Raw genomic sequence first — 27,932 nt, forward strand, 5'->3', positions numbered from 1 at the left:
GCCCTGGGGAGAGGGCTTCCTGAGTAGGACATGTGACCTCCGGGCAGTTTCTGGTGAAATGGGACCTTTTGTGAACCTACTAACTACTGGTACAAGGATGGCACAGGAGGCTGTGCTCAAGTTCAGTTCAGAAAACCTTTACTGAGCACCTGCTGTATGCAAGGTTCTGTGCTGGGTGCCGGTGCTGCAGAACCAGATGTGACCTCACTGAAGGGACATGAGGATGCTGATCTGCCATCTCTGTGGGAGCCTTGGGTGGCTGTGTTCTGGGGACCACCTCCTTTTCAAAATTTTACAAACCAGGGAGAGGAATGATTGCCATTTTACCGATGAGGAAATGGGCCCAGAGACATCGAGGAACTTGCCCCAAATCACATAGCCAGTGAGTGGCACGGCCTGGGCTCTGACCCAGGGTTCCTGACTCCTCATGAGCTCCTGTTTTCAGATGCTAGGGCAAGCGTGTCTTACCCCCTGGAGTAAGGATGGCAGGGACCGTCTGGTTGAGCCTCAGTTGGCCCTCCCAGCACACCTGCCAGAAAGGTATTTGTTAGCTCCATTCTGTGGGTGAGGGGACAGGAGTTTGTGAATTTTTTTTTTTTTTTTTTTTTGAGACGGAGTCTCGCTCTGTCACCCAGGCTGGAGTGTAGTGGCCGGATCCTGGCTCACTGCAAGCTCCGCCTCCCGGGTTCACGCCATTCTGCCTCTGCCTCAGCCTCCCGAGTAGCTGGGACTACAGGTGCCACCACCTCGCCCGGCTAGGTTTTTTTTTGTATTTTTTAGTAGAGACGGGGTTTCACCATGTTAGCCAGGATGGTCTCGATCTCCTGACCTTGTGATCTGCCTGTCTTGGCCTCCCAAAGTGCTGGGATTACAGGCTTGAGCCACCACGCCCAGCCTTTCGTGAATTTTTTTTGCTCAAGATCACACAGCTGGATGATTTCAGAGCTGAGACCAAAACCCAGGACTGTGGGTCCAGCACTTTTTCTTCTGTAACAGCAACTACAAGAGTATGTTGCAGGCACATAGTAGGTCCTTAGGAAAGGTTTGTTGGATGAGGGCACAGCTCTGTCACATGGAGAAGACCTGTTTGTCCCTCTGTCTCCCAGGCGGAGAAGAATAGAGGGCTGAGGAAGGGTGGCTGCAGCTGGCATCACTCACACTCCTCACTCCTGCATTCCCCCTCCCCATGTCTCCCAGGCTCTGATGTCCCTCTTTGTCCTGGCATCCAAGGATGGTTGGGTGAACATCATGTACAATGGACTGGATGCTGTCGCTGTGGACCAGCAGGTGGGTGTAGCTGGGACCAGGTCAAGCCTTGATGCAGGGAGGGACATGGTATCCTTGGGGCCCAGTGGTTTGAATTTGAAACTGGTGCCAGCGAGACCCACAGCCCCAGTGTCTCCCCACTGTCAGCACAGCCCACCCCTGACATCTTGGCCTGAATCTTCACCATTAGAGCCACTCCTTAAATCATTGTTACATTTGCTTTGGCAAATCCCCCCTGCTCTGTGTGGAGAGGCATCTGAGCTGCTCCTGCCTGAAGGGGCGCAGAGCCTGGTGGGTAGAGAACCAAGTGCAGGCAGAGAAGAGGGGCTGAGCCAGCTGGCAGAGGAACAGAGAGGGTGAGAGTGTGATGTGTTTAGGGAATTGAGAGTTGGGGGCTAGGTGCAGAAAATGAGAGGCAGGAGATGGGGGAGGAGGCAGGTAGGGCTAGGTGGTCTGCAAGACCCCGAGTGTGCAATGACAAGGGGCAAAAGTTTATTCTGAGGGCAGAGAGAGCCAGTGAGGGGCTAACAGCAAGAGTGGTGTCCCTGCTTGTCAGGTCTGCTTATCAGTGCAGCCTCCTGAGGGCTGCTGAGTGAAGATGGATTTGGGAGGGGGATTGGGTGGAGGAAGTCAGGAAAGAGACTCAGTCTTGGCTTCCGAGACCCCTGGGGAGCAGGGGTCCCTCTGGGTCTAGGTGGAGACTTTAGGCAAGATGTGTGGCTGACCAAGATTGGCTGTGTTCAGACTGAGGGGGTCACTGGGAGAAGAAACAGAAAGATTCTCTAGCTCAAGACAGGGCCCACTCAGTGGTGGAGGCAGGGCTGTGTGCAACTCCCAGGCTGGTAATGGACCCCTGGCTCTTGGCTTCATGGGTCCCACCCAGTAAGACTCTGGAGCTGGATGTGGGGGTGGCGGTATTGGGTGGGAGGAATAAGAATGCTTGGCTGCATCTTCCTCTACTTCCTTGTCTGCTCTGTGTCCTCACCCCCACCAATGCACGCATGCACATGCATACACGGATTCCACCAAGGAATCTGTGCATCCAAGTTTTCCTCTCTGCTGGCCACCTTGTTTTCTGCCTTATTTCTGGATGGGTGAAAAAGTGGATGGATGGAGGTGTCGATGGAGGGGTGGCTGGCTGGCTGGGTGGGAGAATGGGTGGGTGGTGAATAGGTGGGTGGATGGATGGATGGATGGATGAATGGATGGATACATGGGTGAGTGGATGGGTAGGTGAATGGATGGGTGAATGGGTGGGTGAGTGGATGGGTGGATGGATGGATGGGTGGGTCGATGGGTCGATGGGTGGATGGGTGAGTGAGTGGATGAATGGGTGAGTGGATGGGTGGATGGATGGATGGGTGGGTGAATGGATGAATGAATGGGTGGATGGGTAGATGGATGGATGGGTGGATGGATGGGTGGGTGGATGGATGGATGGGTGAGTGAGTGTGAATGAATGGGTGAGTGGATGGGTGGGTTGGTGGATGGATGGATAGATGGATGGATGAGTGGGTGGATGGATGGGTGGATGCATGGATGGATGGGTGGGTGGATGAATGGGTGGATGGGTGGGTGGGTGGATGGGTGGGGAGGTAGATGGATGGATGGGTAGATGGCTGGCTGGCTGGCTGGTTGCCTGGTGGGTGGATGGATGGGTGGATGCATGGATGGGTGACTGGATGGATGGGTGGGTGGGTGGATGGATGGGTGGATGGATGGATGGGTATGGATGGATGGGTAGCTAGATGAATGGCTGGCTGGCTGGTTGGCTGGTGGGTGGATGCATGGATGGGTGAATGGATGGATGGGTGGGTGGATGGATGGGTGGATGGATGGATGGGTGTATGGATGGATGGGTAGATAGATGAATGGCTGGCTGGCTGGTTGGCTGGTGGGTGGATGCATGGATGTGTGAATGGATGGATGGGTGGGTGGATGGGTGGATGGGTGGGTGGATGGGTGGGTGGGTGGATGGATGGGTGGATGGATGGATGGGTAGATAGATGAATGGGTGGCTGGCTGACTGGTGGGTAGATGGATGGGTGGATGCATGGATGGGGAGTGGGTGGGATGGATGGGTGGATGGGTGGGTGGATGGATGGATGAGTGGATGGGTGGTGGATGGATGGGTGAGTGAGTGGAAGGAAAGGTGGATGGATGGATGCATGCATGCATAGGTGAATGAATGGATAGGTGAATGAGAGGAAGAAGACAGACGTTTCCAGGAGGCAGCCGCTAAGCAGGGAGGGAGAGGTGGCTTTCTTGGCTGAGGACTATATTGTGTCATGCTCAGGGTATTTACTTCTTACCTGCTGCCTCATTTAGACCTCACAGCTGCCTTCCTGGAGGCAGGCTCAACACATCCCCACTCCATGGAGGCTCAGCCAGGTTGGGCACTTCCCCATGGTCCTGTAGGGCCTGATCAGCCTCCTCAGCCCTCTCTGACTCCCCTGCAGCCTGTGACCAACCACAACCCCTGGATGCTGCTGTACTTCATCTCCTTCCTGCTCATCGTCAGCTTCTTTGTGCTCAACATGTTTGTGGGTGTCGTGGTGGAGAACTTCCACAAGTGCCGGCAGCACCAGGAGGCTGAAGAGGCGCGACGGCGGGAAGAGAAGCGGCTGCGGCGCCTGGAGAAGAAGCGCCGGAGTGAGTGGGTGCCTGTGGAGGGTGTGGGCCACCCAGCTCTAGGCCCCTCTGCCTGGACCTGACCCCAGCCTCCTGAGCCTTTGGAGCTGGAAGGGAACAAATGATACAGCCCCTGTGTCCAGGGCTCAGTCACTTCTCCCAGCATCTTCCCGTCCAGGGGATCTGAGCTCCATCAGTGTCCAATGGCTGACACCACTGCCAACCTGAGTGAGGCTGTTGGGGGTTCAGTCCAGGCATAGGGCAAAGGCAGAGCCTGGGCGCCCTGGGCCATGGGAAACCTGCCCTCCCTGCAGGCAGGCCCAGAGCTCCTGCCACAAGCTCATTTGGGGTAGATGGAGAGAACGAATGTCCTGCCTTCTTTGTCACCCTTCCCCACAGTTTCTGTCATGGTGCTTTGGCTGGGTGGAGATCTAACACTGATTCCAGGGCCTGGGGTGGATCAACATCTTCCTCCTTGCCCCCTCCCTTTCCTCCACCTTTCTGTCCTTTGTGCTTTGTGCCCTTTCGCTTGACCCCAACTCTCTGTGGTCTGTGCCACTCCCCCTGCACACCTGCAGAGGCCCAGCGGCTGCCCTACTATGCCACCTATTGTCACACCCGACTGCTCATCCACTCCATGTGCACCAGCCACTACCTGGACATCTTCATCACCTTCATCATCTGCCTCAACGTGGTCACCATGTCCCTGGAGCACTACAATCAGCCCACGGTGAGCCCTGGTCTGTCTCCCAGCCCAAAGTTACAAGGTGAGGGTGGGGTCTCAGCAGGACCCCACCCCAGGGATAGGGTAGGGAAGGGGTTAGCTGATAGCAGGATGTGAGCAGCCTCTCCATGCTGGGCTCTATGCTGGACACTGCAACGGGAGGAGGTGCCGGACAAGCTTGCCCTCAGGAAGCTCAGGGTCTGGAAGGGAAGGGTCAGAGGGAAGGTGGGTCAGGGAGGCACATTTGGTCTGTGGTTTGCACATGGGTGGCAATGACTGTGGTGTGTTAAATATTGACTCTTTGCAAGCCACACTACATGTATGAAGTCTTTAATCTTCACAGCAATCTTAAGGCTGGCAGGGGGAATCCTTTGTCCAGATTTTATAGGTGAGGAACCTGAGGCTTAGAGAGCTTAATTATGCTGCCAAAATTACTCAGCCATAGGTAGTGGAACCAGGTCTGGAACTTAGATTTGCATTCAAAGCCTACCATGTAGCCTCCATTTCTACCTGGGCATATGGAGACTATGCAAAGGGTGGAAGGACCATTTCAGGCAAACACTGATGGTGGATGAGGATGACCATTTCCCAGCTTGTTGCAGACCAGGTATGTGAGGGGCATGTGAGAAGCAAGTGCATTCTAAAAACCCTGATGGAGTTGGAGGGGAAGAAGAGGGAAGCAGAGCTTCCAGGTGTGGAATTAATACCTTGTTTCAAATCATGAGAGAGGAATATTATGAATGCAGGAAAAAGAAAGATAACCATTGGCAAAATGAAACAATAATTATAGAACTTCCAAATTAACAGGAAAAAATGGAAGACTAATGGTTTACATTTACCAAGTATTGTTCTGTGTCCAGCACTGAATTATTAGCTCATTTAATTTTCATAGCAGCTTTCTAAGATGAAATGACTTGCTCAAGATCATATGGTGAATTTGGATTTGGAGTGAGCACTAAGCCAGGATTCAAATGTAGGCAGTCTGGCTTGGTAGCTCTTCATTAATACCCTGTATTGCCTCCAAAGGTACCAACTAGACCAGATACACACAAATAGGAAAAAGGAAACAGAAGGAATAACAACATAAAATAAATAGCACACATTAAGGTGGAAAGAATAAAAGCAGCATATAAATAATTACACTAAAAGTAAATGGACTAAATTCTCTCCTTAAAAGGCACAGACTTTCTGAGTGGAGGAAGGTTCTGGAGCTGGTCATGTGCCCTGGATCATGCTTCTCTTTGTTCCCCCATAGTCCCTGGAGACAGCCCTCAAGTACTGCAACTATATGTTCACCACTGTGTTTGTGCTGGAGGCTGTGCTGAAGCTGGTGGCATTTGGTCTGAGGCGCTTCTTCAAGGACCGGTGAGTGGCCAGGCTGGGTTAGGGCAGTAATAGGGTAGACTGCAGGATGAGGAAGCAGGCCTGACCCTTAGGGAAGTCTGGAGCAGCCTGAAGAGGGGAACCAGTAAGCATCTAGGCACTGATGGACAGGCGTCCCAGCTGCTGCTTATAGCTCTGAACAGGAAATGATTATGGTATCATCTGATGGGTGCAGGGCATTCCACTTGAACCTTCTTGGTTCATCTTTGGTAGGTTGTTTCTACCCTATAGGCAGAGCAGGGTCTGCCTCATGCTAATACTCCTTTTTGAAGGGAATAATGAGGCTTAAAGAAGTTGGTGGATTAGCCTAAGGCCAGACAGAGGGAGCAGCCAGCTCAAGGTTAGGCCTGGAAGTCACAGTCCATGCCTCCTCTCCTGCAGGAGGCCGGAGATGTTTATCCTGATCAGCCCCTTGCTTGAGGAAGTGATGGCTATGGGGAGCAGAGATGGGCCTGGACCCAGTGGCGTTAGGAGGCGCTAGTAAGGGAGGGCAGCCACACAGCCCAATGGGCCACAATAGAAGGTTGAGGACTTGGGAGTCTCCCCTACTAAGATGTGTCTGAACCAGAGGGATCCTCCTTATGCCCACTCCTACCCTCCCATGCACGACTGAACAGATGGAACCAGCTGGACCTAGCCATTGTGCTACTGTCAGTCATGGGCATCACACTGGAGGAGATAGAGATTAATGCGGCCCTGCCCATCAACCCTACCATCATCCGCATCATGAGGGTTCTGCGCATCGCCCGAGGTGAGGGGCAAGGGGTGGGACAGGGAACGGGGGCAAGCAGGGGCAGGATGAGACTCCTCATTGCCTGATGAGAGCATACAGGAGTGGGGTGGGGAGAGGTGGGGGCAGGAGTTTGTGGGCATGGTGGGCTCCTTGCTGAGCAGGGGTGAGCAGGAGCCAGGAGGCACACAGCCAACACACACACATGCACCCTCTGTGTGCACACACTTCCCCCAGCACACAGACAGCTTGGCATAGCACACATGGATACACACTCCCACTTCCTTGTAACGTCATGACCCATGGGGTCCAGTCTCAGAGTGTGATGCAAGGAACCCAGTCCAACTGGGAAGATGTGAAACACCTCCAGCTCCTCACTGGCGTTTCTCAAACACAGTGACTGGGATTTACGGTCTTCAGAGACCCTTCTCCCTCCCCTCAAGGTAGTTCCCACACTTCTTTTAAAAGCCTCCTGCCTAAGGGCGAGCCCAGGTGCCTCTTGCTCTTCTGCCTGCCAGAAACTCAGCGAGTGATGCCAGAGTCCGCTTTATCGAGAGGGGAAGGGAAGAGATGTGGCCACTCACGCTGGTCCTTTGTGCCTGTGACAGTTCATGGCACACTCATTCACACACTTCATAGACCTCAGTTCCCATGAGAATGCCCCATCCTCGGGGGCTGTTTTACAGTGACACCCACGCCTTGTGTCCACATGTTTTTGTGCATGCCCCACTCACCCTGTGGCTGCACCCACATTCTTGTAATGTGGCGTCTGAGAGCTGGACTCTGCTTGCACGTGCCTTCATGTGCTTTTCTACCGAGTTTACGCATGTGCACACACGCGTGCACACACACGTCCCCACCGGCCCGGGGCTGAGTGGGCGGGGCTGGGTCTCGCCCACAGTGCTGAAGCTGTTGAAGATGGCCACAGGGATGCGGGCCCTGCTGGACACGGTGGTGCAAGCTTTGCCCCAGGTAAGAGCCACTCTTTCTGGCAGCCCTCCTAGGGGTCATTGGTGTCAGGCTGGGCCCTGGGGCATGAAGGCTCTGATATTCCTTCTCACATCTGCCAGAGCCAGGGCAGATGCTGTCTCTGGGGATGCATTTTGAGCCAAGGGCTGACAGGCAGAAAGGGTCCCTTTCTGCCTGTGTCTTCCGGCTTCACCACATGGCCGCCAGTGACACTCTGTGTCCAGCCCTGCGCACGCACTCAGGATCCACATCGTGCCCTTGGTTGCCCCCGGGCTGGTGGAGGGAGATGGATACTTCAGGGAGATGTGGGGAGGGACCTCCAGCATGCTCCAGAGAGAGGAGACTGCCAGACACTCCCTGGGGAGATAGGGAAGGCAGCCTAGGAAAGGGGACCTTTGAGCTTGACTTCCAAGGGTGGCTTGTCAGAAGAAGGTGGCAGTGTGGATGGGGAAGTTCCGAGATGGCATTCCAGGAGGGGCAGCATGAGACACTGACCCAGGTGGGGATCTCAGAAGTTAGGGAAGTTGCTTTACCCCCACCCCGTGGTTAGTGAAAAGGGAGATGTGATCAGGGCCACAGAGGGCATCTTTTTTATCCTCCTGGGAATTTTGCAATCCCAGTCCTTCCCTCCCTTGCTGTCTTGACTGCTTGAGGCTCTTCTTCCCCCTCCCCTAAGGGTGGCCTCTCCTGTGAGCTGACCCTCAGGCACATTTATTTATTCATTGTGATTCATCGAGTCATCAGGAACTTTAGACACCTTAAAATACAAGGCACAGATACTGCACAGTAAAAATGAGGATACAAGATTAACGGCGCAGGGAAGGTGGAAGCAGAGCTAATTCTTTCGGGGAGTGAAGCTAAGGACATGGGTGAGTTCTGTTCCTGAGTTAGGTGTGAGCTTCCCAGCAGCCACGGTATAAAGGGAAAGTGGCATGGTCTGGATGGAAAGCAAGGACATTCATTCAGAGACGTGGTTTTTCCTAACACTAAATGTCTTCAGGGGACTTTGTCCCATGGGAGATGGGGGAGTGATGCTGGGTGGCAGGCTGTGCAGACAAGAAGTAGATTGGAGCCCCCACTTGGGCCATAATGCCTGAGAGCAAAGTCTGGGCCCTGGGCATGCAACTTAGCTTTTCGTGCCTCAGTTTCCTTGCCTGTGAAATGAGGATGGTGGTGAAGCATCGCTCCCTCAAGTGCTTATTTCAAAGGGCAGCAGTGAAGTTTCAGGTGGTTAAAGCTTATGAAGCACTTCAGAAGCCTGGTTCATGGGAAGTGCCTTGTAAGAGGCTGCTAGGGATGGGGATGGCAGGTGTGTGGCTTGGCCTCCCTGGCCTCCTTGCTCCCACTCCCCTTCCTCATGCTCTCAGCCCTGGGCAGTCCTATCATGATTCCCAAATCCAGTGCGGAGCTGGCATGGGCCTTGGCACATGGAGATGTTCAGGACATCCCAGCCTCCAGCAGGAGACCCATGGTAGTCATTACAAGTGCATCAGCACTTTAGAAGAAGCAGGTGCCGAGTGCCGCTGGCCGTGAAATGGTGCTGACCCCTCAAAATCCATTTGCTGTTGCTCATGCTGTTGCATGGACATTGCCCATTTCCTCGATTCTATGTAAAGTGCTCAGAAAACGAAGCTTCAGCCTCTCCCCACCAGACTCTGCCCCAAGAAGAGGGAGGAGGCATCAGAGAAGGCTTCTCAGGGGAGGTGACCCATGGACTGGGCTCTGAGGGGTGGGGAGGAGGCATTTTCCAAGCAAAGACAGAGGGTCCTCCCTGCAGAGGGAAAATAATATGCCAGGGCACTGTGGGGCTGTTTTCTGTGTGGCTGGAGGGTGTGGGGTTGGAAGATCAGGCTGGGAGGGGGTCCCTGGGGGCCAGGTCACAACACACCTTCAATGCCAGGGAAGCAAAATCGGGCTTTATCTTGCAGGCAGTGGGTGCCACAGGAGGGTTCTAGACAAGGGAGGTTGCAGCCAGAGCTGCTTTTGAGAAGGTGGCTCTGGCGGTTGGGAGGAGAGTGGATTGGAGGAAGACGCTGGAGGCAGGGAAGCTGGTGAGGAGGCTGCCGCAACCCTACCGGCTCTGAGATGCTGACAGTGAGGAGGGGAGAGATGGAAAAGCTGAAGGCAATCCTGGTTAAGAGACGCTGCCAGCCCCGGCCTGCGCAGGGCACAAAGCTGAATTCCTAGGGCCTCGACCACGCCAGATCCTTCTTAGCAGTTAAGGCCTTACAATTTGCCTCATAGGTGCTCAGTAAGTGCTTGTTTTATTAATGAAGGGAACATCATTTAATTAGACACTAGCAGTACAGAACGGCTGGCCAGGAAACCCTTCTTTGGAGTGGAGAGGAGAAACTTGAGGAGTGGTGATTAACGGGGTTTACTTCTCAGCAGTTAATGTGAACGTCTTCTGATTCTCTTCACGCAGGCCTTCTGAGGGTTCTAAGAGAGATTTCAGTTCTAGGGCGAGAATGTGTTTGACCTTATCTTATCCATAGCATGAGTTAAAGGTGGTCTCCAGTGCAGGGATAGATTTGAACTAGGTCTGGAATCTGGGACGCTTTCTCCCACAGGAGCTGTGGGACGGGGGTGGCTGGGTTTGCAGAGCCTTCTGGGGTCCACGGGCCTGCGTGATTCCTGCCTTCCCTCCTCTCTATGGCCAGGCCTCGTGCTGGCCCGAGGAGGCAAATCTGATCTCATGCAGCTGTGTTCCTGTTCGTGAAGATTTCCCAGACCAGCAGATGACAGTGACAGGGACAAGTGCATTTCGGTGGTTTCGTAGAGGAGCTAATGTTAGTGTTGACACCTCCTGCCTTCTCCCTTCCCTTCATTCTTCCATCCATTCAACCTTGGTAGCCACACAAGGTGTGTAGCACAGGTTGTGTGCACAGATCCTGGGGCCAGCCTGCTGGGTCTGGACCCCTGTCCTACCAGTTACTAGCTGTGCGCCTCTGGACAAATGATGTCGCCTCTCAGTCTGTCTCTTTCTTCATCTGAAGAATGGGGATAAAAGATAATTCATGGATTATTGTGAGGAGGAGGTGAGCTCATTAACCTCAAGTGCTGGAAATGGGGCGTCTTGTGGTAAAGGCGGCACAAGTGTTTTCTTGTTATTCTGAGCCCTGTGCTGGAACCAGCCTGCCCTCCAGGTCCTGTGGGGTGGCAGATGTGGACACACAGCCTGGGGGAACGTTACAGCTGCTCTGACCCTCAGGCTGCCCACCCCCACCGCCCCAGCCTCCACCCTTCCCAGGCCTGGTGTGCCCCCACCTGTTCCCCAGTCCCAGCCGGCCTCACCTGTCTTCCCGCAGGTGGGCAACCTGGGCCTCCTCTTCATGCTGCTCTTCTTCATCTATGCTGCCCTTGGGGTGGAGCTCTTTGGGAAGCTGGGTGAGTGACTCCCAGCGCAGGCCTGTGGTGGGGTGCAGCGGGGCTGCAGGATGACTTGGTGGAGCAGGGACCCCCAGCCCATCACATCAGGGTCTTTGTTTTGAGGAGATGCCTACAGCAGGGCCCCCAGCTGTCTGGTCTCCCAGGGAACCTGCCCTCCCTACCACTGTAGTTGTTGCCTGTCTTGTGTTGGTGCCTGTCTTGAGCCAGCACCGCCCCAGCAAGTGGAGAGTCCAGGGTGGGGGCAGAGGGCAACAGAGCACTGGCCGAGCTCTGCCCTGCACCGGGATGGCTCTGAAAAGCAGGGTTCCCTGACAGGCTGGCCCTCACCCCATTTCATCCTCTTTCTCAGAAACCCATTCTTCGGTGGGGGGCAGAACTAGACTCACCCAAACCTGAGCCCCAGCTCATGCGCCATCTCCCCGAGCCTCAGTTTATCTGTGGGCTGGGCACAGTCTGCACGCCCCTCCTAGAGTGTGATGAGGGTTCTGAGGCAAGGTGGGAGGCACCGGGTCAGGGTGAGCCCCGCAGGTGCTTTGCCATTGGGCAGGGCTGACCTCCTCCCCGCTTCCAGTCTGCAACGATGAGAACCCGTGCGAGGGCATGAGCCGGCATGCCACCTTCGAGAACTTCGGCATGGCCTTCCTCACACTCTTCCAGGTCTCCACGGGTGACAACTGGAACGGGATCATGAAGGTACTCCCGGGTGGGCTGGGGTGGAGAAATCAGCCAGATGCTGGGACAGTGAGGATGCTGGTCCTGCTGCTCAGGGCTCTGCCCACCCAGCCCCACCGCACAAGGGAGGGGCGTGCAGGGCACGGAGGAGTGGAGGGGCCTGCCCAGGACCAGCACAGTGGGGAGAGCTGAGCCGTAACAGGCCCCTTGTCTACCACTGTCCCATCCCCAGTATTGCCTGGGATCGGGGCTCACATTCTAGGGGAGACAACTCCACCTGGTTCCAGGGGGTACCTGGGGCCCAGGCAGGCCCGAAGGCCAGGGCCAGGCCCCCTAGTGACTGTCGCACCAACCAGGTCAACTGGCAGAGGCTCCCTAGCCTGGGCTGCAACCTGGGCTGGGCTGGGAAGGGCAGGGAGGGGCTCCCGGAGGACAGGGGTGAGGCCTCGGTTCCGGGGCCCTAAGGTGGAGAGGGCAGTGATAGGCCTGTTCTGCCTCTCACCCCCACCTGCAGAGCCCCCAGTCGCCCCAGCAAGGGGGCAGGAAGCCAGGGGGGTAGGAGAGGTGGTCACTGTCCTCGGCCCAGGGCAGGAAGGTGGTGGAGTCTTCTTGAGCTTTGTGGTTGGGAGTTGAGCTGAAAAACCAGAAAAGAAGGACAGGGAGGCCCTGGTCCCGAATGCACCCTACTCCCCAGGGGCCCCTGAAGGAAGCCCCAGATGCCCCTCCTCAGGCCTGACTGTGTCCCAGGGAAGCAGGCCAGCTGTGGGGAGGGTGACGTGGGCGGGAGCAAGAGAGTAGGAGAGGGCGCTGGGCCATCGTCTGTCCATGCGGGGACTTAGCTGAAGCTGAGGCAGGCAGATGCCACCACAAGGCAGAGTGGGGCAGGGCAGCCAGGGGCCATCTCGGGGGTTGAATCTAGGTCTTGCTGCCTCCGCGCGTGGCCCTGGGCTGGCCTCTGCCTCCAGCAGCCTCTGGGATGTCCTCATCCTCATCGTCGTCCTCTCCGCCCTCCCCACCACGCAGGACACGCTGCGGGACTGCACCCATGATGAGCGCAGCTGCCTGAGCAGCCTGCAGTTTGTGTCGCCACTGTACTTCGTGAGCTTCGTGCTCACCGCGCAGTTCGTGCTCATCAACGTGGTGGTGGCTGTGCTATGAAGCACCTGGACGACAGCAATAAGGAGGCGCAGGAGGACGCCGAGATGGATGCCGAGCTCGAGCTGGAGATGGCCCACGGCCTGGGCCCTGGCCTGAGGCTGCCTGCCGGCTCCCCGGGCGCCCCTGGCCGAGGACCGGAGGGGCGGGCGGCGGGGGGCGACGCGAGGGCAGCTTGTGCCGGCACTGCTACTCGCCTGCCCAGGTGGGCAGGGGCTGGAGCGGCGTGAGGGTCGCCAGAGGGGGGGCCACTGCAAGGGCTAGATGGGCAGCGGGGCCAGGAGGCCTTGCACAGAGACCTCTGTCTTTCTGGCCCCCACCCTGCTCAGCTCCATAGAAGGGGTGACCCTGTGATGAGGGGGTCGGTCCCAGGCCATGGGCACAGAGAACCAACCGGGAGGGCAGCTATATCCTGCCCACCCCGCAGCCCCGGGACCCGCTGATAATCCCCGCCTGTCCCCACCCCGTCCCCGTCCGCCTAGGAGAACCTGTGGCTGGACAGCGTCTCTTTAATCATCAAGGACTCCTTGGAGGGGGAGCTGACCATCCATCGACAACCTCTCGGGCTCCATCTTCCACCACTACTCCTCGCCTGCCGGCTGCAAGAAATGTCACCACGACAAGCAAGAGGTAATGGCAGCCCGGGAGGCCCAGCCCCTTGTGGTAGGGCAGCACGAAGCCTGGTGGGGGGCCTGCCCGAGGACAGAGCCTGGCTCTGGGCGGTAGAGACCAGGCTGGGTCAGTGTGGGCACACGTAGCTTCCACGGCCTGGGCAGATTGGCTCCCTGAGCAGGGCCAGGTGTGGGCCTGTGGTGTGGTGGCTGCAGCTGCTGACCCCAGCACCGTGCCGCACACAGTAGGTGCTTGGGTAGGGCAACTGCCCCGCCTGTGTGTTGCAGGTGCCAGGCAGGGAGCCTGTGTGTCACTTGCAGGACAGCTTGCCCTTTCTGTGACATGAAGGGGTCATCTGCCCGCTCTTCCCCCAGGGCATCATCCTGGCACTCAACCTTCTCCAGGTGCCCTGTCCTGGTCTCCAGCTCGGGGCTTAGGCCCACCCAGCTCAGGGGTTCCCCTGGGTCCACCTCCAGTGCAGGCACAGGCAGCCCCTTCCCCTCTCCCCAGCAGTGTGGGCCCCTGAGCTCTCCCCGGGGTGCTCCAGCCCCCAGGGTGGCCCCAGCCTCAGGTGGCTGCAGGGCGGGTCCCCAGGAGCCGTCAGCAGGAGCTGGAAGTCTGGGCTGCCTCACACCCTTGCCCTGTGGTGGCTGCAGATTCTCCAGTGTCTGGGCCCCGCAGTGTCCCCTGCCTGTGACATGCTGTGCAGGTTGTCCACACAGGGCCATAGATGAGTCGAGTCCAGCCCAGTCTTGACGGGCACTTGGTCTGGGGGCAAGCAGACAGCTGTGGAGTTCACAGCCCATGGCAACTCACCTGTCCTCAGGCCCAGATAGCAAGATGGGCCACTCAGGGCTGGCTTCCACTGGAGGTGACCACTGTGTCACCATTGCATACCACCCTGGCTGGGCCCCTGCACAGGATGGACACATCATCCATGCCCGCAGGTGTCTGGGACCTTTCTGACCACTGCTTGGCCTCTCTTTAGAGCCTCAGGCCTGTGGCTGCACGCCCCAGGACCCAGGCCTGCCCATCCCAATGCTGTGGTGACCCGAGGCCACCCCCTCTTCCTGCAGGTGCAGCTGGCTGAGACGGAGGCGTTCTCCCTGAACTCAGACAGGTCCTCGTCCATCCTGCTGGGCGACGACCTGAGCCTTGAGGACCCCACAGCCTGCCCACCTGGCCCCAAAGACAGCAAGGTGAGCTCCCCTGGGGACTCCTGGGCAGGTGGGTCTGTCCTTGAAGCTGGGCCCCTACCCACCCAGGCAGGAACCCCCTGTCTTTCCAGTCTACCATGTAAATGGCACTCACTGTGTGCTAGGCCTTCATCTCCTGTTGGACAGATGAGGGCAGTAGGGCTCAGAGAGATGGAGTGATTTGTCTGAGGTCACACAGCCACAAGCCCAGCCAGGGATCCAACGTGGCACTCAGCAGCACTGGCTGCTTCTTGTTGCTTTGAGTATGTTTTGGTCCATTCCATGGGGGTCATCCCTGGCTGGCAGGGCTGTGAGGCCGAAGCGAACGGGGGAGTCGTGTCAGGCAAAGCACCTACTCTGTGCAGGCGCTCTGCCTGTGCCAGCTGTTTGTCCGCCCCACCGCTCTGTGCAGCAGGGATGATTTGTCCTCACTTCATGCTTGAGGACATGGGGCTTCCAAGAAGTGGGGTGATGCTCACATCACACAGCCAGGAATGACAGAGCAGGAAGCCACCCCTGAGGCTGGACCCCAAACCTCTGCACCCCAGGGGGTCAGTCTGAGGAGGGCTGCAGGCCAGGAAGGGCCCTTTGCTGATCCTGCAGTCTTAGGGGGTGAGACCTCAAGACCCGGGCTCCTGATCTCAAGGTCAAGGTGGTCCTGCCCTGCTGGGGGTGGGAGGCATAAGGGACAGCTGGGGGGTACCCTGGGCTTGGCACCTCTGCCCCCTAGGCTGGCCCTCCATCAGTTCAGGGTAGGCTGCGGGGCAAGTTCTTCCTATCCCTTCCATGTCACTTCGGTCCCCTCCCTGGTTGCTCACAGTTGCTGCAGCTCCCTGTACCCCCCACACTGCTCTCCTACAAAGGATATCAGGGTGCAACAGTTTTTGGGACTCAGCTGGACTTGGGCAGGGTACAGTCTTTGTGCCAGACTCAGCAAGTCATCGGAGGTTGGGGTGGCACGAATGCGTCTACCTTGGAGGGGGGCATTAAGGCAGCTCTTCTGGGAAGGGGTCCCTGTGGGCTACAGGCCTGAGGAATGTGGGGGCCAGGGAATGCCTAGGAAGGAAGGCATTACTCTCCTTGGATGCAGAAACATGCTCAGCAAAGGGAAGGGACGCCCCCAAGGTCATGCTCACGGGACACTCTGGCCACTCAGCCTGTCTTCTGATGCCTTCGCCAGCCTTGACCTGGCTTCTTTGCTGGCCCAGGGTCTGTACCAGGGAAGTCACTAACTGCCTGGGGCATCCAATGGGGATTTGGAGGTGGATTCCTTTCAACCGGGGTTTGGGAAGATGGTCAGGTAGAGGAGGTGAGAGGAAGGTCAGACTAGCCAGGAGGGTAGCCTAGTTAAGCGAGGGCCCATGGAGCAGGTCATGAGGGCAGCTGTCCCCGCCCCCCTAGTCCTGCCCCATCCTACCTCCCTTCCTTGCAGGGTGAGCTGGACCCACCTGAGCCCATGTGTGTGAGAGACCTGGACGAATGCTTCTTCCCCTTGTCCTCTACGGCCGTCTCACCGGGTCCAGAGAACTTCCTGTGTGAGATGGAGGAGATCCCATTCAACCCTGTCCAGTCCTGGCTGAAACATGAGAGCAGTCAAGGTGAGGGGTGGGAGCCCTGCCAGCTCCCCACAGCCCTCAATTTGGGCATCTGCTTCAGAGGGAGATGGTTGAGTTTTTTCCTTAGTATTTTTAACCCAGATTATTATATTTAGTCCAGAAAGAACTGGATGGATATCTGACAATGAGAGAGAGACTCTCAGGCCTGATATAAAATGATAAAAGATCAAGAGCCAAATAGTACAAAAAGATGAGATAATTATAACAAAAACCTAAGCATCTAAAGGAAGCTTCATGCTAAGCTTCCTAGGAGCCATAGTGAAAAGGGAAAGAGGTGGGTACACACGGCTCTTATATCAAGCAGAAGGAAAGCTGCCAGATTATTGTGCTGTTTTTCTAGAGCTGAATTAGAAAGGTGTGTAGCCCACAGATCTTCATATACATGGGGATGTTAAACATAGGAAAGCCTGGTGTCTTCAATAGCCCTTTTGCAAATTCCTGATACTTACCCCTCAGCTCTACCCACAGTGTTCTGTTTGTGCTTTGGGCCCGTGGCTGGGCTCTGGGCACAGGGCCAGGGGACTAAGCTGGCCTGCCACCACGGGTTCATCTTTACTGTGGTCCTCATGGAGGGTGGCAGGAACCTGGCTTCACAGCACTGGCTATGGAGGGAGGCAGAGAGATGAGGAGCCCAGCAGAAGAGGGATGCCCAAGACTCTGAGCCCCCCCCCAAGTACCCTTCGGGGACGCCTCCCAGGAGCCAGGCATGGGGTGACTTTCCTGGGCACCCTCCCTAAAGCTGATGGGCTTTCAACTGGCCAGGGGGGCTGAGGTGCCAAGATCCCAGACTTCCCAAACCCAAAGTCAGGGCACAGGGCTGACCCGAGAGCCATTCTGGTGGAATGTAATCTCATTCCCTTTCGCCAACCATTTATTTACGTTTCCTTAAATGGTAACATGGTATGGCATAGGAACCCCAGCCGGGACATTCAGACTGTCCAGCTGTCTTGGGTACATTCTTCTATTATCTCACCCTCAACCCCCCAAGGTATGGAGGGGACAGTGGGCAGAGGCTGCTGCTACCCCCCCACGCCCCCCACACCCAGACCCGCCCCAGCCCTCAGACCCCCCACCCCCGTCTCTGTCCCTTACTGTGTGCAGCCAATCAGGCCAGACTGACCTGCCATCCAGTGCAGCGCCTGACCCGGGGCTGGGACGCCCCAACCCACCTGCTGTCCCACAGGGGCCCCCAGGCCTGGCCAGGCTGCATGGTGGGGTCAGGACCTGGGGGTGACTGATCCTAGTGAGCACCTACTGTGTACTTGGTACTGAGCTGGGAGCTTCCAGCTGTTTCTTCTCCTTATGCCCCTCAAGATGGCATCTTGTTCCCTTTTACAGAGGAAGAGACCTAGGCTTGAGCCCGGGTCTGCTTGGCTCCAAAAGCTGTGTCTTGCCCAGGGCCCCGGCCCCCTGGAATCAAAAGGGCTGGTTCAGGATTTCTCTCTTGCTCTCACAATGGGGAAACGAAGGTTTAGAGAGGGGGACTTGCCCACGGTCTCACAGTCAGTTTATTAAGTGGCTCTTCCCTGCTGGCCCAATGAGATTGGTGCTCAATGCCACCTTCCAGGGACTGCCCCCTGGCCTGAGCGTGCTCCCTCAGCTCTGTCTCCTCCTCTCCCAGCAGCACCCCCAAGTCCCGTCTCCCCGGATGCCTCCAGCCCTCTCCTGCCCATGCCAGCCGAGTTCTTCCACCCTGCAGTGTCTGCCAGCCAGAAAGGCCCAGAAAAGGGCACCGGCACTGGGACCCTCCCCAAGATTGCGCTGCAGGGCTCCTGGGCATCTCTGCGGTCACCAAGGGTCAACTGCACCCTCCTCCGGCAGGTACCGGCACCTCCCAGGCTCCAGAGCACTGGTCTGTGGGCAAGGGGCAGGATCTAAGCCAGGCCTGGAAGTCCAAGGGACTGGGAGGGGAAGGACCCAACCAAAGGCCCAGGGCACCACCATGCAAGGGGGTTTGGGAACGCTGGGGTGATGGTGAGACTGGAGCAGGAGGTGGCACTGGGGCGGACGGGAGTGGGCAGAGCTGGGTCCTGGGGCCAGCAGAGTGTGGGGAGGACCCCGAGGGGGGTCTGGAAGAGGCCTGTGACACCTAGCTTGAGGGGAGGGGAGGGGGAGGGGAGGGGAGGAGTCCTGGAGGTTTTGCAGGGTGGCGGGGTGCTGGCGGTGGGGAGGACACTCTGGGTTCTCTGGGTGGGTGTGACTGGCGGCTTGATTACCAGGAATGGAGGTGGGAGGGCGGGTCTGGTGGATGAGAAGCCTCAGCCTGCAGGGTCCCCTGTACTGGATTGGCCAGGGCCACAGCCCTCCTACCCAAGGGAGCACTGAGGGCTCCGTTGTGGGGGTGGGGAAATGGGGCGGAGCCGGCTCCCACAGTGCGGTGAGTGTGGTTGATTCACTGGGTGACTGACTCCGTCGTAGCAGGCTGCGTGTCCTGGCGGGCAGGATACAAACTCCCTGCCTGCTGGGCTCACTGTTTAGCGCCGAGAGTGAGCTGCAGGGGTGCAGGAGGAGGGGTGATAACCAAAATAAATGTCTGCCGAGTAAAGTCTACTCCATGGTGGACAGGCAGGGCGAACAGCTCCTGGGGAGGGGCTGGAGGTGGGGGCTGGGAGGTGGGGGGCCCTGGTGCTGGGAGGTTGGAGCTGGGCAGCTGGGAGGTGGGGGGCCCTGGGGCCGGGAGGTGGGGGCCAGGGGCCGGAGCAAGTGGGAGGGACCGGAACCAGTGAGAGCAGCCAGGGCAGGGGCCGTGTCAGGACCATGGGGGCTGTGGTGGGGGTGCCACGTGCCCTGGGGGAGGGCGGTGGGCCCAGGGCTTCCCCTTGGAGTGAGCCTGGAGCCTTCTGTGAAGGGCAGGGCCGGGTCTGACCTGGGTTTGAGGCGGGTGCTAGCTCCTTTCAGGGGACCTCTCGGGGCAGGTGCAGGCCCTGTGGTGACTGCCGCCTAAGCTGGACATGCAGAGGGGAGAATCCCTGCTCCGAAGGGAGCTCGTTGGATGGGGGCTGCCTGCTGTGCCGGGGAGGGAGGCGTCCAGGTTGCTGGGGTGGGGGCAGACACAGGCGGCCTCCACCGCTCCCACCTCCCCCCAGGCCACCGGGAGCGACACTTCGCTGGACGCCAGCCCCAGCAGCTCCGCGGGCAGCCTGCAGACCACGCTGGAGGACAGCCTGACCCTGAGCGACAGCCCCCGGCGCGCCCTGGGGCCGCCCGCGCCTGCTCCGGGACCCCGGGCCGGCCTGTCCCCCGCCGCGCACCGCCGCCTGAGCCTGCGGGGCCGGGGTCTGTTCAGCCTGCGGGGGCTGCGGGCGCATCAGCGCAGCCACAGCAGCGGGGGCTCCACCAGCCCGGGCTGCACCTACCACGACTCCATGGACCCCTCGGACGAGGAGGGCCGCGGCGGCGCGGGCGGCGGGGGCGCGGGCAGCGAGCACTCGGAGACCCTCAGCAGCCTCTCGCTCACTTCCCTCTTCTGCCCGCCGCCCCCGCCGCCGCTCCCCGGCCTCACGCCCGCCAGGAAGTTCAGCAGCACCAGCAGCCTGGCCGCCCCCGGCCGCCCCTGCGCCGCCGCCCTGGCCCACGGCCTGGCCCGGAGCCCCTCGTGGGCCGCGGACCGCAGCAAGGACCCCCTGGGCCGGGCGCCGCTGCCCATGGGCCTGGGCCCCTTGGCGCCCCCGCCGCAACCGCTCCCCGGAGAGCTGGAGCCGGGAGACGCCGCCAGCAAGAGGAAGAGATGAGGGTCGCAGGGGCCCCCGGCCGCCCACGGCCCGCCCCGTCTCACCTTTTTTACCTCAGGAGCCAGGAGCAGACAGCAATACTTCGTCCACACCTGGGATCGCGCAGGGCCCGCCGGGCACAGGCGCCCGTTGCCCGTCAGCCGGGCTGAGCGGAGTCTGGGTTAGCCAGGCCTGCGTGGCCCATGGTGGCCCTTCCAGTGCATATATATATATATGCATATACACACACACACACACACATAGACAGACATATATATATATATATTTATTTTTTTTACTGAGAGCTTATGACTTCCAGAAAGTGCTAAAGGTGGGAGGTGGGCCAGGGCCTGGACGGGGCTTTTGTCTGACGCTCTGGAATTCAGGCCAGACCCACCCCGGGGCACATGTCCTGCCGGGCGTCGCAGCTGTGTTTTTTGATGTCTCCTCCCGGGTTGAGAGTAGCTTGGAGAGGACCCTTAGGCCTCTGAGGGCACCAGGCCCGGGAGAAGAGGTGCAATTCAGGGTGTGTTTTCTTTCTCTTTATCTTTTTTTCTTTTAAAGAAGAAACGCTGCTAAGATCCCACGTGGCTCCCACGCGTCGGGGTGTCTGTCCTGTCATATTGACCGTCTCCTTGTTGTGAAGTCTTTTGTAGACACCCCAGAGCACACACATACCCTTAGTACACGGGTTAGATGGCTTTCTTTAGAAAAATCAGGGGTGAGTAGCTGTGTTTCCCTAGGACCGTGGTGGGGGGTGGAGGGCAGCTCCAAGCCTGGGCTGGGGCTCTGGCCCCAGGGGAGGTCCCAGCTCCTGAGTACTTCTGAGGGGGTGGGTTCCACCCCAGGAGGGCGGGGTTGGGTGGAGCAGGAGTGGAGGCCGCTTGGAGAGGCCAGGGTACCTGCCTGGTCTTGGCTGGCTCTGGCTGCCCTGCAGGTGCCCCTGGGCTCAGGCAGTTAGTTGTTCAGTCACTTATGCCTTTTATCCCCAAGATGGGCCCTGAGCTGTGGCTGTCCCTGTACGCTGTGCTGTCCCCGTCCTGAGCAACTATGCCCCCGCCCCAGTGGGTTCAAGGCAAAGCAGCTCTGACCGAATTCTAGGCAGGGGTGGGGGCACCTGCCTGGGCCCTTGGTCCAGCCGCATCCCCGTGCCCAGCCTTTTGCATCACCTGGAGGCCACATTCTCCAACCCCACCTGCCAGCCCCTGTCTCTCCTCCCTGCCCCGTCTCTCCTCCCCGCTGCCCCTAACTGCAGGTCAGCTTTCACTATAGTAGTGCTTCCCGAACGGGTTATAGATGGGGGTGTTTGATTTGAAGAGTTACGCATTTATTTCACTATTTATTAGAAAAAAAATACATTGAACCCGTGATTTCACAGAGATTTTGCTTAGGTCAAGGCTACTTTTTAAAAAGGGAGTGACTTTCATGAGGTCAGTTTGAAGAAGGAGGTTGGGAGCATGTTGGTCAGTGGTCTGGAGAGGCTGCAGAGGCCACGAGTTTAGAGATGCTGTGCTTCAGCAATAACCTTGCCTTTGTTAAGACCCCCCCCTTGCCTTTGCTAAGACCCCCTCTGAGGGCTTCACTGGGGCCTGCTGAGGGGCAGCCTTGTCCTTGTTCCCAGACTCTCACTTGGAAGAACTCAGCTTGTGACCAGGCTGGTGAGGGTGTGGGGTGCCCCTTGGAGGGGTTCTGGGTGTCTTCCAGGCTGGCACAGGGACCCTGGGGGAGGTGATGGGCAATGTGTGCTTTGTCACGTGCAGAGACCTTTTGGGCTGAGGGAGAGTGGTCCAGGAGGGGTTGTCCAGTCCACCTGGGAAACTGAGCCCTGGAGAGGGGAAGCGGCCAGCCCAGGATCCTTCAGGGCCCTAGCAGCAAAGAAGCTGGGGTGGTGTGGAGGGCCCCACTCCACACCCTAGGGCTGTGATGCTGAACAAGGTGCCTGCGGCAGGAGGAACTGCCCAGTCCTCCCTGGGGGGCAGGTAGACCTGTGGGGATGGCTGGGTCCAAGCCCAACGCTGACCCCTCCAGAGAGCCTCGGCCCTGCCTCCCTTTCCATGGAGGTGGTTTTATGTGGAGCGAGCTACGTTGTCTGGGGAAGAAGTGTCTGGGCAGGCTTAACTGCTCCTGGCTGACCCTGAGCACTCGCAGTTGGAGGGAGGCAGACAGACTTGACTTTTTGCAAGTCCATGTGTTGCTGGAGGGACATGCGTGTTGGAGCCCAGAAGAGGGGCTGTGTGACCTGGGAAGACCATGTGGAAGGTTGGGCTTCAAAGTGACAGGATCAGACACCAGCCCAGCAGCCTTGGGTCATCTTGTGACTCTGCTGAGCATCTTTTCCTGCTGTTACATGGGTTCAGAGCAGCTGCGCAGGGAACACATCCTAGGCAGGATGACGTGAAACCTCCCCTTGCCCTGAACCATGTGGCTCTGGAACAAGCAGACACCTCGGGGCGGGTGTTCTAGGCAAAGGGATGGACATGAGCGAAGGCTCCAGGGCCCACAGAGCAGGGCGTGTGGAGAAGGTGAAAGAGCTGAGCTCAGAGGCAGAGAAGCTCCTTGCAGGGAGCAGTGGGAGATGGCCTGGCTGATCCCAGGCTCCTGGAAGCCCCACCTGCCGATCCCAGACACGTGGCCTTGTTCTTGTGGGTGACAGAGATGGGGAACCAGGGAAGCTGTGATCTACTGGCCAGCGCAAGTCAGAATGGGTGAGGGTTGGGCAAAGGGCCCTTACTTCCTCCTCAACCCTGTGGTCTGGGGCCATGGCCTCAGGCCATGTGTCTATCACAAAAGCACAAATTTGCCCTAACCCACATGACTGTGAGGAAGGTGGGGACCCAGGTCCCTGAGCTGTCTCTGCTGCTCCATAGAGTGGTGATGGGCAGGCACCTTGGCATCTGTGCAGAGACAGCCCAGTCTGGCCAAACCCTCTTCGTCTCCCCTGCTCTACCTTCTCCTGTACCAGGCAGCCCCTTAAAGGAGGACAAAGTGTGTAAAGCCCGTCTGCCTGTCTTCCCCCAAATCCTCAGCTCGGAGCCTTCTGCTTCCAGGGCCAACCCCAGCCCCCTTTGCTGCGTTGTGTAAGGGCTTGGGATCATAAGAGCTGCTCTTTAGCCCAGATACACATACTCTTTTTTTGTCTTTGTGCAATAATCAGTGTTCCTGGCAGAGCCTGGGCCAAGCTGCAGCCTACTGAGGAGGTAGAGGCCACCTCCTCCAGGAAGCCCTCGGCCTGGGCCGCCACCGTGACTCTAGCACTCTCAGTCGCTGTACAGTTTCTATGGTGTGAGTGAACTTCCCTCCTAGTTGCTGATGGCGCTGGGACCTGCTGGCCCAGATGGCCTGGGTGTAGAGAAACCAAGCGGCAGCCACCACCAGTGTTGTTTTGAATAAAAGCCCAGAAGCCTATTTAAGAATTTCTCCGTGTGTCTCTGCTGTTCTTTCCCCAGTGGGGTGGGTGTCAGGCTGAGGCTTCTCTCAAGGGGGGGTGGTGGTTCTCCTCCTCCATGTTCAGGTGTGGGGCCTGGGGCACTGGGGACCTGGAACAATGCTCATGGCAGGGTGCTCTCATGGCTGCTGGGTGGGTGGGGGCCTGTGGAGCTGGGGAGGCGGCAGGCCTGGTTCCCACGCTCTGCTGCTGTAGCTGAGGTGCTAGACCCGGGCGAGAGGGTCACATGGGAAGAAGAATCTACTCATCCTTTGGCACTGTCTATTTCATTTTCTTTCTTTTCTTTTTTCTTTCCTTTTTTTTTTTTTTTTTTTTTTTGAGACGGAGTCTCGCTCTGTTGCCCAGGCTCGAGTGCAATGGCAAGATCTTGGCTCACTACAAGGATCAAGTGATTCTCCTGCATCAGCCTCCTGAGTAGCTGGGATTACGGGCGCCTGCTATCATGCCTGGCTAATGTTTGTATTTTTAGTAGATACAGGGTTTCACTACATTGCCTGGTCTCGAACTCTTGACCTCAGGTGATCCACTTGCCTCAGCCTCCCAAAGTGCTGGGATTACAGGCGTGAGCCACCGCACCCGGCCTGCACTGTCTGTTTCTTGAGTGAGTCTCCATCAGATTGCACTGACCCAAGGACGGGGACTGTGTTTACTTCTCCCGCCCGTAGCCTGGTGCTGGTTGAGCTTCAGCAAATGTCAGCTCTGTGGCTGTGTTTTGGAAGCAGAAGGGATTTCAAAGACCAACTAATGCCTTCTCTTATTTTTCCACTTGAGGAAACAGGCCTGGAGAGGCTGCAGGGTGTGGTCTGGGCCACACAGCGAGGCAGAGGCCAGGGATGATGGGCACCCACTTGCCACCTCCACAGCCAGAGGCACGGCCCCTGGGGAGGAGAGTCCTGATTTGTTTTCCACTCTCTTCCCCGTTAATAATGGGATTAAAAGCAAGTTGCTGCCAAGGAGAGAGACTGGCTTAAAAAAATATATAACCCAAGAACATTTTAAGAGAATGAAAAACTTCAGCCATCAGCACTTTTTATTTAGACCTGAATTCATGAATTTTAACCAAATAAACACAGGCATGTTAGGTATTAATATATGTACGATTATGCAAAATCACTATTATGGCTGTAATGAAAATTAGATTCTAACTCTTGTGGTGTTCCAGGAGGGAGGCATCCTCTGGTTTCTAGCGCGGTGACCTCGGATTGCTGTCACCATGGTAACGGGCTGCCGTGGGAATCTGTGGACGCCAGGCTGGTCCTGTCGGGAGGGGTGGGGGTAGGGCCAGGCCGGGCTGGTGCGGATTTGCCGGCCCCCATCTGGGCAGAGTGGGGGCACTTTGTCCCCTGGGTGGAGGCCAGCCTGAGCCTCAGAGGAAAGGGGGCTGGTCATCAGCAGGAGGGGATTGGTGGGGCAGAAATAGCAGGTGCACAGGGCCCCGCCCCACTCACCCTCATCTTCCTGTTCCCCCTCAGGCTGCCCCTTCAGGGAGGCGTCCGTGTCATCTTCAGTAAATCGTGGCTGCACACCCACACGCGCCCAGCCTCTGCTAGGTGCTGGGGACACAGCGATGATAGGGCCCTGTGCTCATGGAGCCCGCACCTCAGAGTGGGAGAAAGATCCCAGACAGACAGGCACACAGCTGGGCCATTTCAGAGCCTGCAAGTGCCATGAAGGCAGCAGAGCCGGTGGAGTGACCGTGACTGGGGCTGGGGGTGGGGGTCTTCCTGGCTGGGTGGTCCGGGAGGCCTGGCTGGGGATTCCTGAAGAACCAGAGGGGAGAGCCTTGTCAAGGCAGTGACCACCCCTTTCCAGATGAGAGGCAGGAGCCTCAGAGGGCAGCGTCCAGATGAGACCCAGGGCACCTGGCTACATGAGAACATCGGACACGCCAGGAACACGTTTACAGCGTGAGCAGGTCCCATGCAGTATTTGGGACATATTCACACTAAAAAGTTATTTGTTGCTTTATCTGAAATTCTTATTTAACTGGCTGTCCTTATTCTTCTTTGCGAAGTCGGCAAACCTGTCACAGAGTGGGGTGTGACTTCCCTGGGCCATGAGCGGCCATACCCTGCCCGAGGGCCTGCCTGGCACCCCTGCCCGATGGCCTGCCCGGCACCCCTGCCCCATGGCCTGCCTGGCACCGCTGCCTGATCTCCTGCCCAGCACCCCTGCCCCATGGCCTGCCCGGCACCGCTGCCCGGCACCCCTGCCCCATGGCCTGCCCGGCACCCCTGCCCTGTCCTCCTGGGATGCTGCTTTTGGTCGCCCACCAACCTTGCCCCCGCAGTCCCTTCTCACTGGGAGCCTGGGGAAGGGGAGACATCAGCGGGCCACCTCTGCAGCTCAGCCCAGTGGTTCCATGGCTCCCGCGACCTGCCTGATGCCTGCAGGGCTCTGGGCATTGCCGTCCTCACCCACTGTCCAGCGTGGCTTCATGGACTAGCCATAGCCATGCTGACCTGCCCTGCTCTGCCCTTCTCCCACCTCTGCTGGGCTCTTCACCCTTCAAGCCCCCACTTAGGCGTCACTGTCTCGACACACTTCCCTGTCACTCCAGACTGTTCCCACCCTCTGACTCTGAGCTCCTCCCTGAAAAAAATTAGCCATTTAAGAAACTGTGGTGAAGTATACACAAATGACGTGAAATTTACCATTTTAACTCTTATTAAGTGTAGAGTTCAGTGGCATTAGGAATGTTGCTAGACACTTCTCAAAAAAAAAATGAAAAAAAATTAATCATCACTGGTCATTAAAGAAATGCAAATCAAAACCTCAATGAGACACCATCTCATGCCAGTCAGAATGGTGATCGTTAAAAAGTCAGGAAACAACATGCTGGCGAGGCTGTGCAGAAATAGGAACGCTTTTACAGTGATGGTGGGAGTGTCAGTGAGTTCAACCATTGTGACATCCAGCGTGGCCATTCCTCAAGGATCTAGAACCAGAAATACCATTTGACCCAGCAATCCCATTACTGGGTATATTCCCAAAGGATTATAAATCATTCTCCTATAAAGACATATGCACACGTATGTTTATTGCAGCACTATTTATAATAGCAAAGACTTGGAACCAACCCAAATGCCCATCAATGATAGACTGGATAAAGAACATGTGGCACATATACACCATGGAATACTATGCAGCCATAAAACATAATAAGTTCATGTCCTTTGCCAGGGACATGGATGAAGCTGGAAACCATCATTCTCAGCAAACTAACACAGGAACAGAAAACCAAACACTGCATGTTCTCACTCATAAGTGGGAGTTGAACAATGAGAACACATGGACACAGGGAGGGGAACATCACACACTGGGGCCTGTCAAGGTGGTAGGGGCCAAGCGGAGGGAGAACATTAGGACAAATACCTAATGCTTAAAACTTAGATGATGGGTTGATGGGTGCAGCAAACCATCATGGCACATGTATACCTATGTAACAAGCCTGCACGTTCTGCACATGCATCCCAGAAGTTTAAAAAAAAAAAAGAATGTTCCTAATGTTGTGTGACCGTCACCACCGCCCATCACCAGAACTCTCCATCTTGCAAAAGCAAAACCCTTGGTACACATTAAACAGGAACTCCCATTCTCCAGACCCTGGCAGCCACCGTGCCACTGTCTCCATGAGTGTGACCACGCCAGGAACTGCATGAGTGGGGCCACACGGTATTTGTCCTTTTATGACTGCTGATTTCAGTTAGCTCAAGGTCCTCGAGGTTCACGCATGCTGTGGTGCGTGTCAGACTTTTCTTCCTTCTTCAGGCGCAGTGGGATTCCCGTCACGTGTCTAGACCGCGCTGTGTTTGGATCCACCCGTTGAGAGGCTCTTGGTTGCTTCCGCCTTTCGGATACTGTAAGGAGTGCTGCTGTGACCCTGGGTGTGCCAGTGGCTCCTGAGTCCCTGCGTTCACCTCTGTTGGGTGCATCCCCAGTGGTGGCGTGGCTGGGGCAGGTGGTGATTCTGGGTTAAAGTGTCTGAGGACCTGCCCTGCTTTTCTCCAGGGTGACAGGCTCCCCATTCCCCTTGGCGATTCAATTCTTTGTGAGGCTGGATTGACCCTTGGAAGGGTGATGTGCAGTGGGGTTTTGTCTCCCATTTCTTCCGCTTTCCATCTCCCTCTCCTCTCTTTCTGGCACACTCTTGCTGTGTGGTCCTCGAGCCATCCTGACCTTTGTTTCCAAAAGCCCAAAGGAGAACTTAGAGAGTGCAGAAAAGAGAGGAGGGAGTTTGCAACGAGGAGGAGGAGAGAGGGGTTGGCGCCCGAGAGGAGTGGCCGTGAGGCTCCGCCTGGGCAGAGTGGTTCCCTGGGCCACTTGTGGTCTGGAAGAAGCCAGGGCCACTGGCAAGAGGGGTGCATGTCTTAGGCCACAGGGCTCGGCTACAGGGCCCTGTGTAGTGCCCTGGCACTGTGTGAGGAGGCATA

The 27,932-nt window shown here is 57.3% G+C and overlaps 1 protein-coding gene across 1 annotated transcript in view; it reads left to right on the top strand.

Annotated features, from left to right (window-relative positions):
* Window positions 1-20,167, top strand: part of LOC115892739 (voltage-dependent T-type calcium channel subunit alpha-1I-like) — a 28,576-nt gene extending 8,409 nt beyond the window's left edge. The window contains 17 exon segments of the mRNA XM_030914509.1: window positions 1,145-1,287; window positions 3,726-3,918; window positions 4,476-4,627; window positions 5,877-5,986; window positions 6,622-6,755; window positions 7,636-7,706; window positions 11,012-11,090; window positions 11,665-11,786; window positions 12,789-12,915; window positions 12,918-13,058; window positions 13,061-13,125; window positions 13,403-13,468; window positions 13,470-13,550; window positions 14,609-14,731; window positions 16,161-16,326; window positions 17,969-18,165; window positions 19,431-20,167. Coding sequence (XP_030770369.1) covers window positions 1,145-1,287; window positions 3,726-3,918; window positions 4,476-4,627; window positions 5,877-5,986; window positions 6,622-6,755; window positions 7,636-7,706; window positions 11,012-11,090; window positions 11,665-11,786; window positions 12,789-12,915; window positions 12,918-13,058; window positions 13,061-13,125; window positions 13,403-13,468; window positions 13,470-13,550; window positions 14,609-14,731; window positions 16,161-16,326; window positions 17,969-18,165; window positions 19,431-20,075 — 2,615 coding nt within the window. The 3' untranslated portion in view covers window positions 20,076-20,167.
* The last annotated feature ends 7,765 nt before the right edge of the window (window positions 20,168-27,932 follow it).

Source organism: Rhinopithecus roxellana, chromosome 13, assembly GCF_007565055.1.
Source record: "Rhinopithecus roxellana isolate Shanxi Qingling chromosome 13, ASM756505v1, whole genome shotgun sequence".
NCBI lineage: Eukaryota > Metazoa > Chordata > Mammalia > Primates > Cercopithecidae > Rhinopithecus > Rhinopithecus roxellana.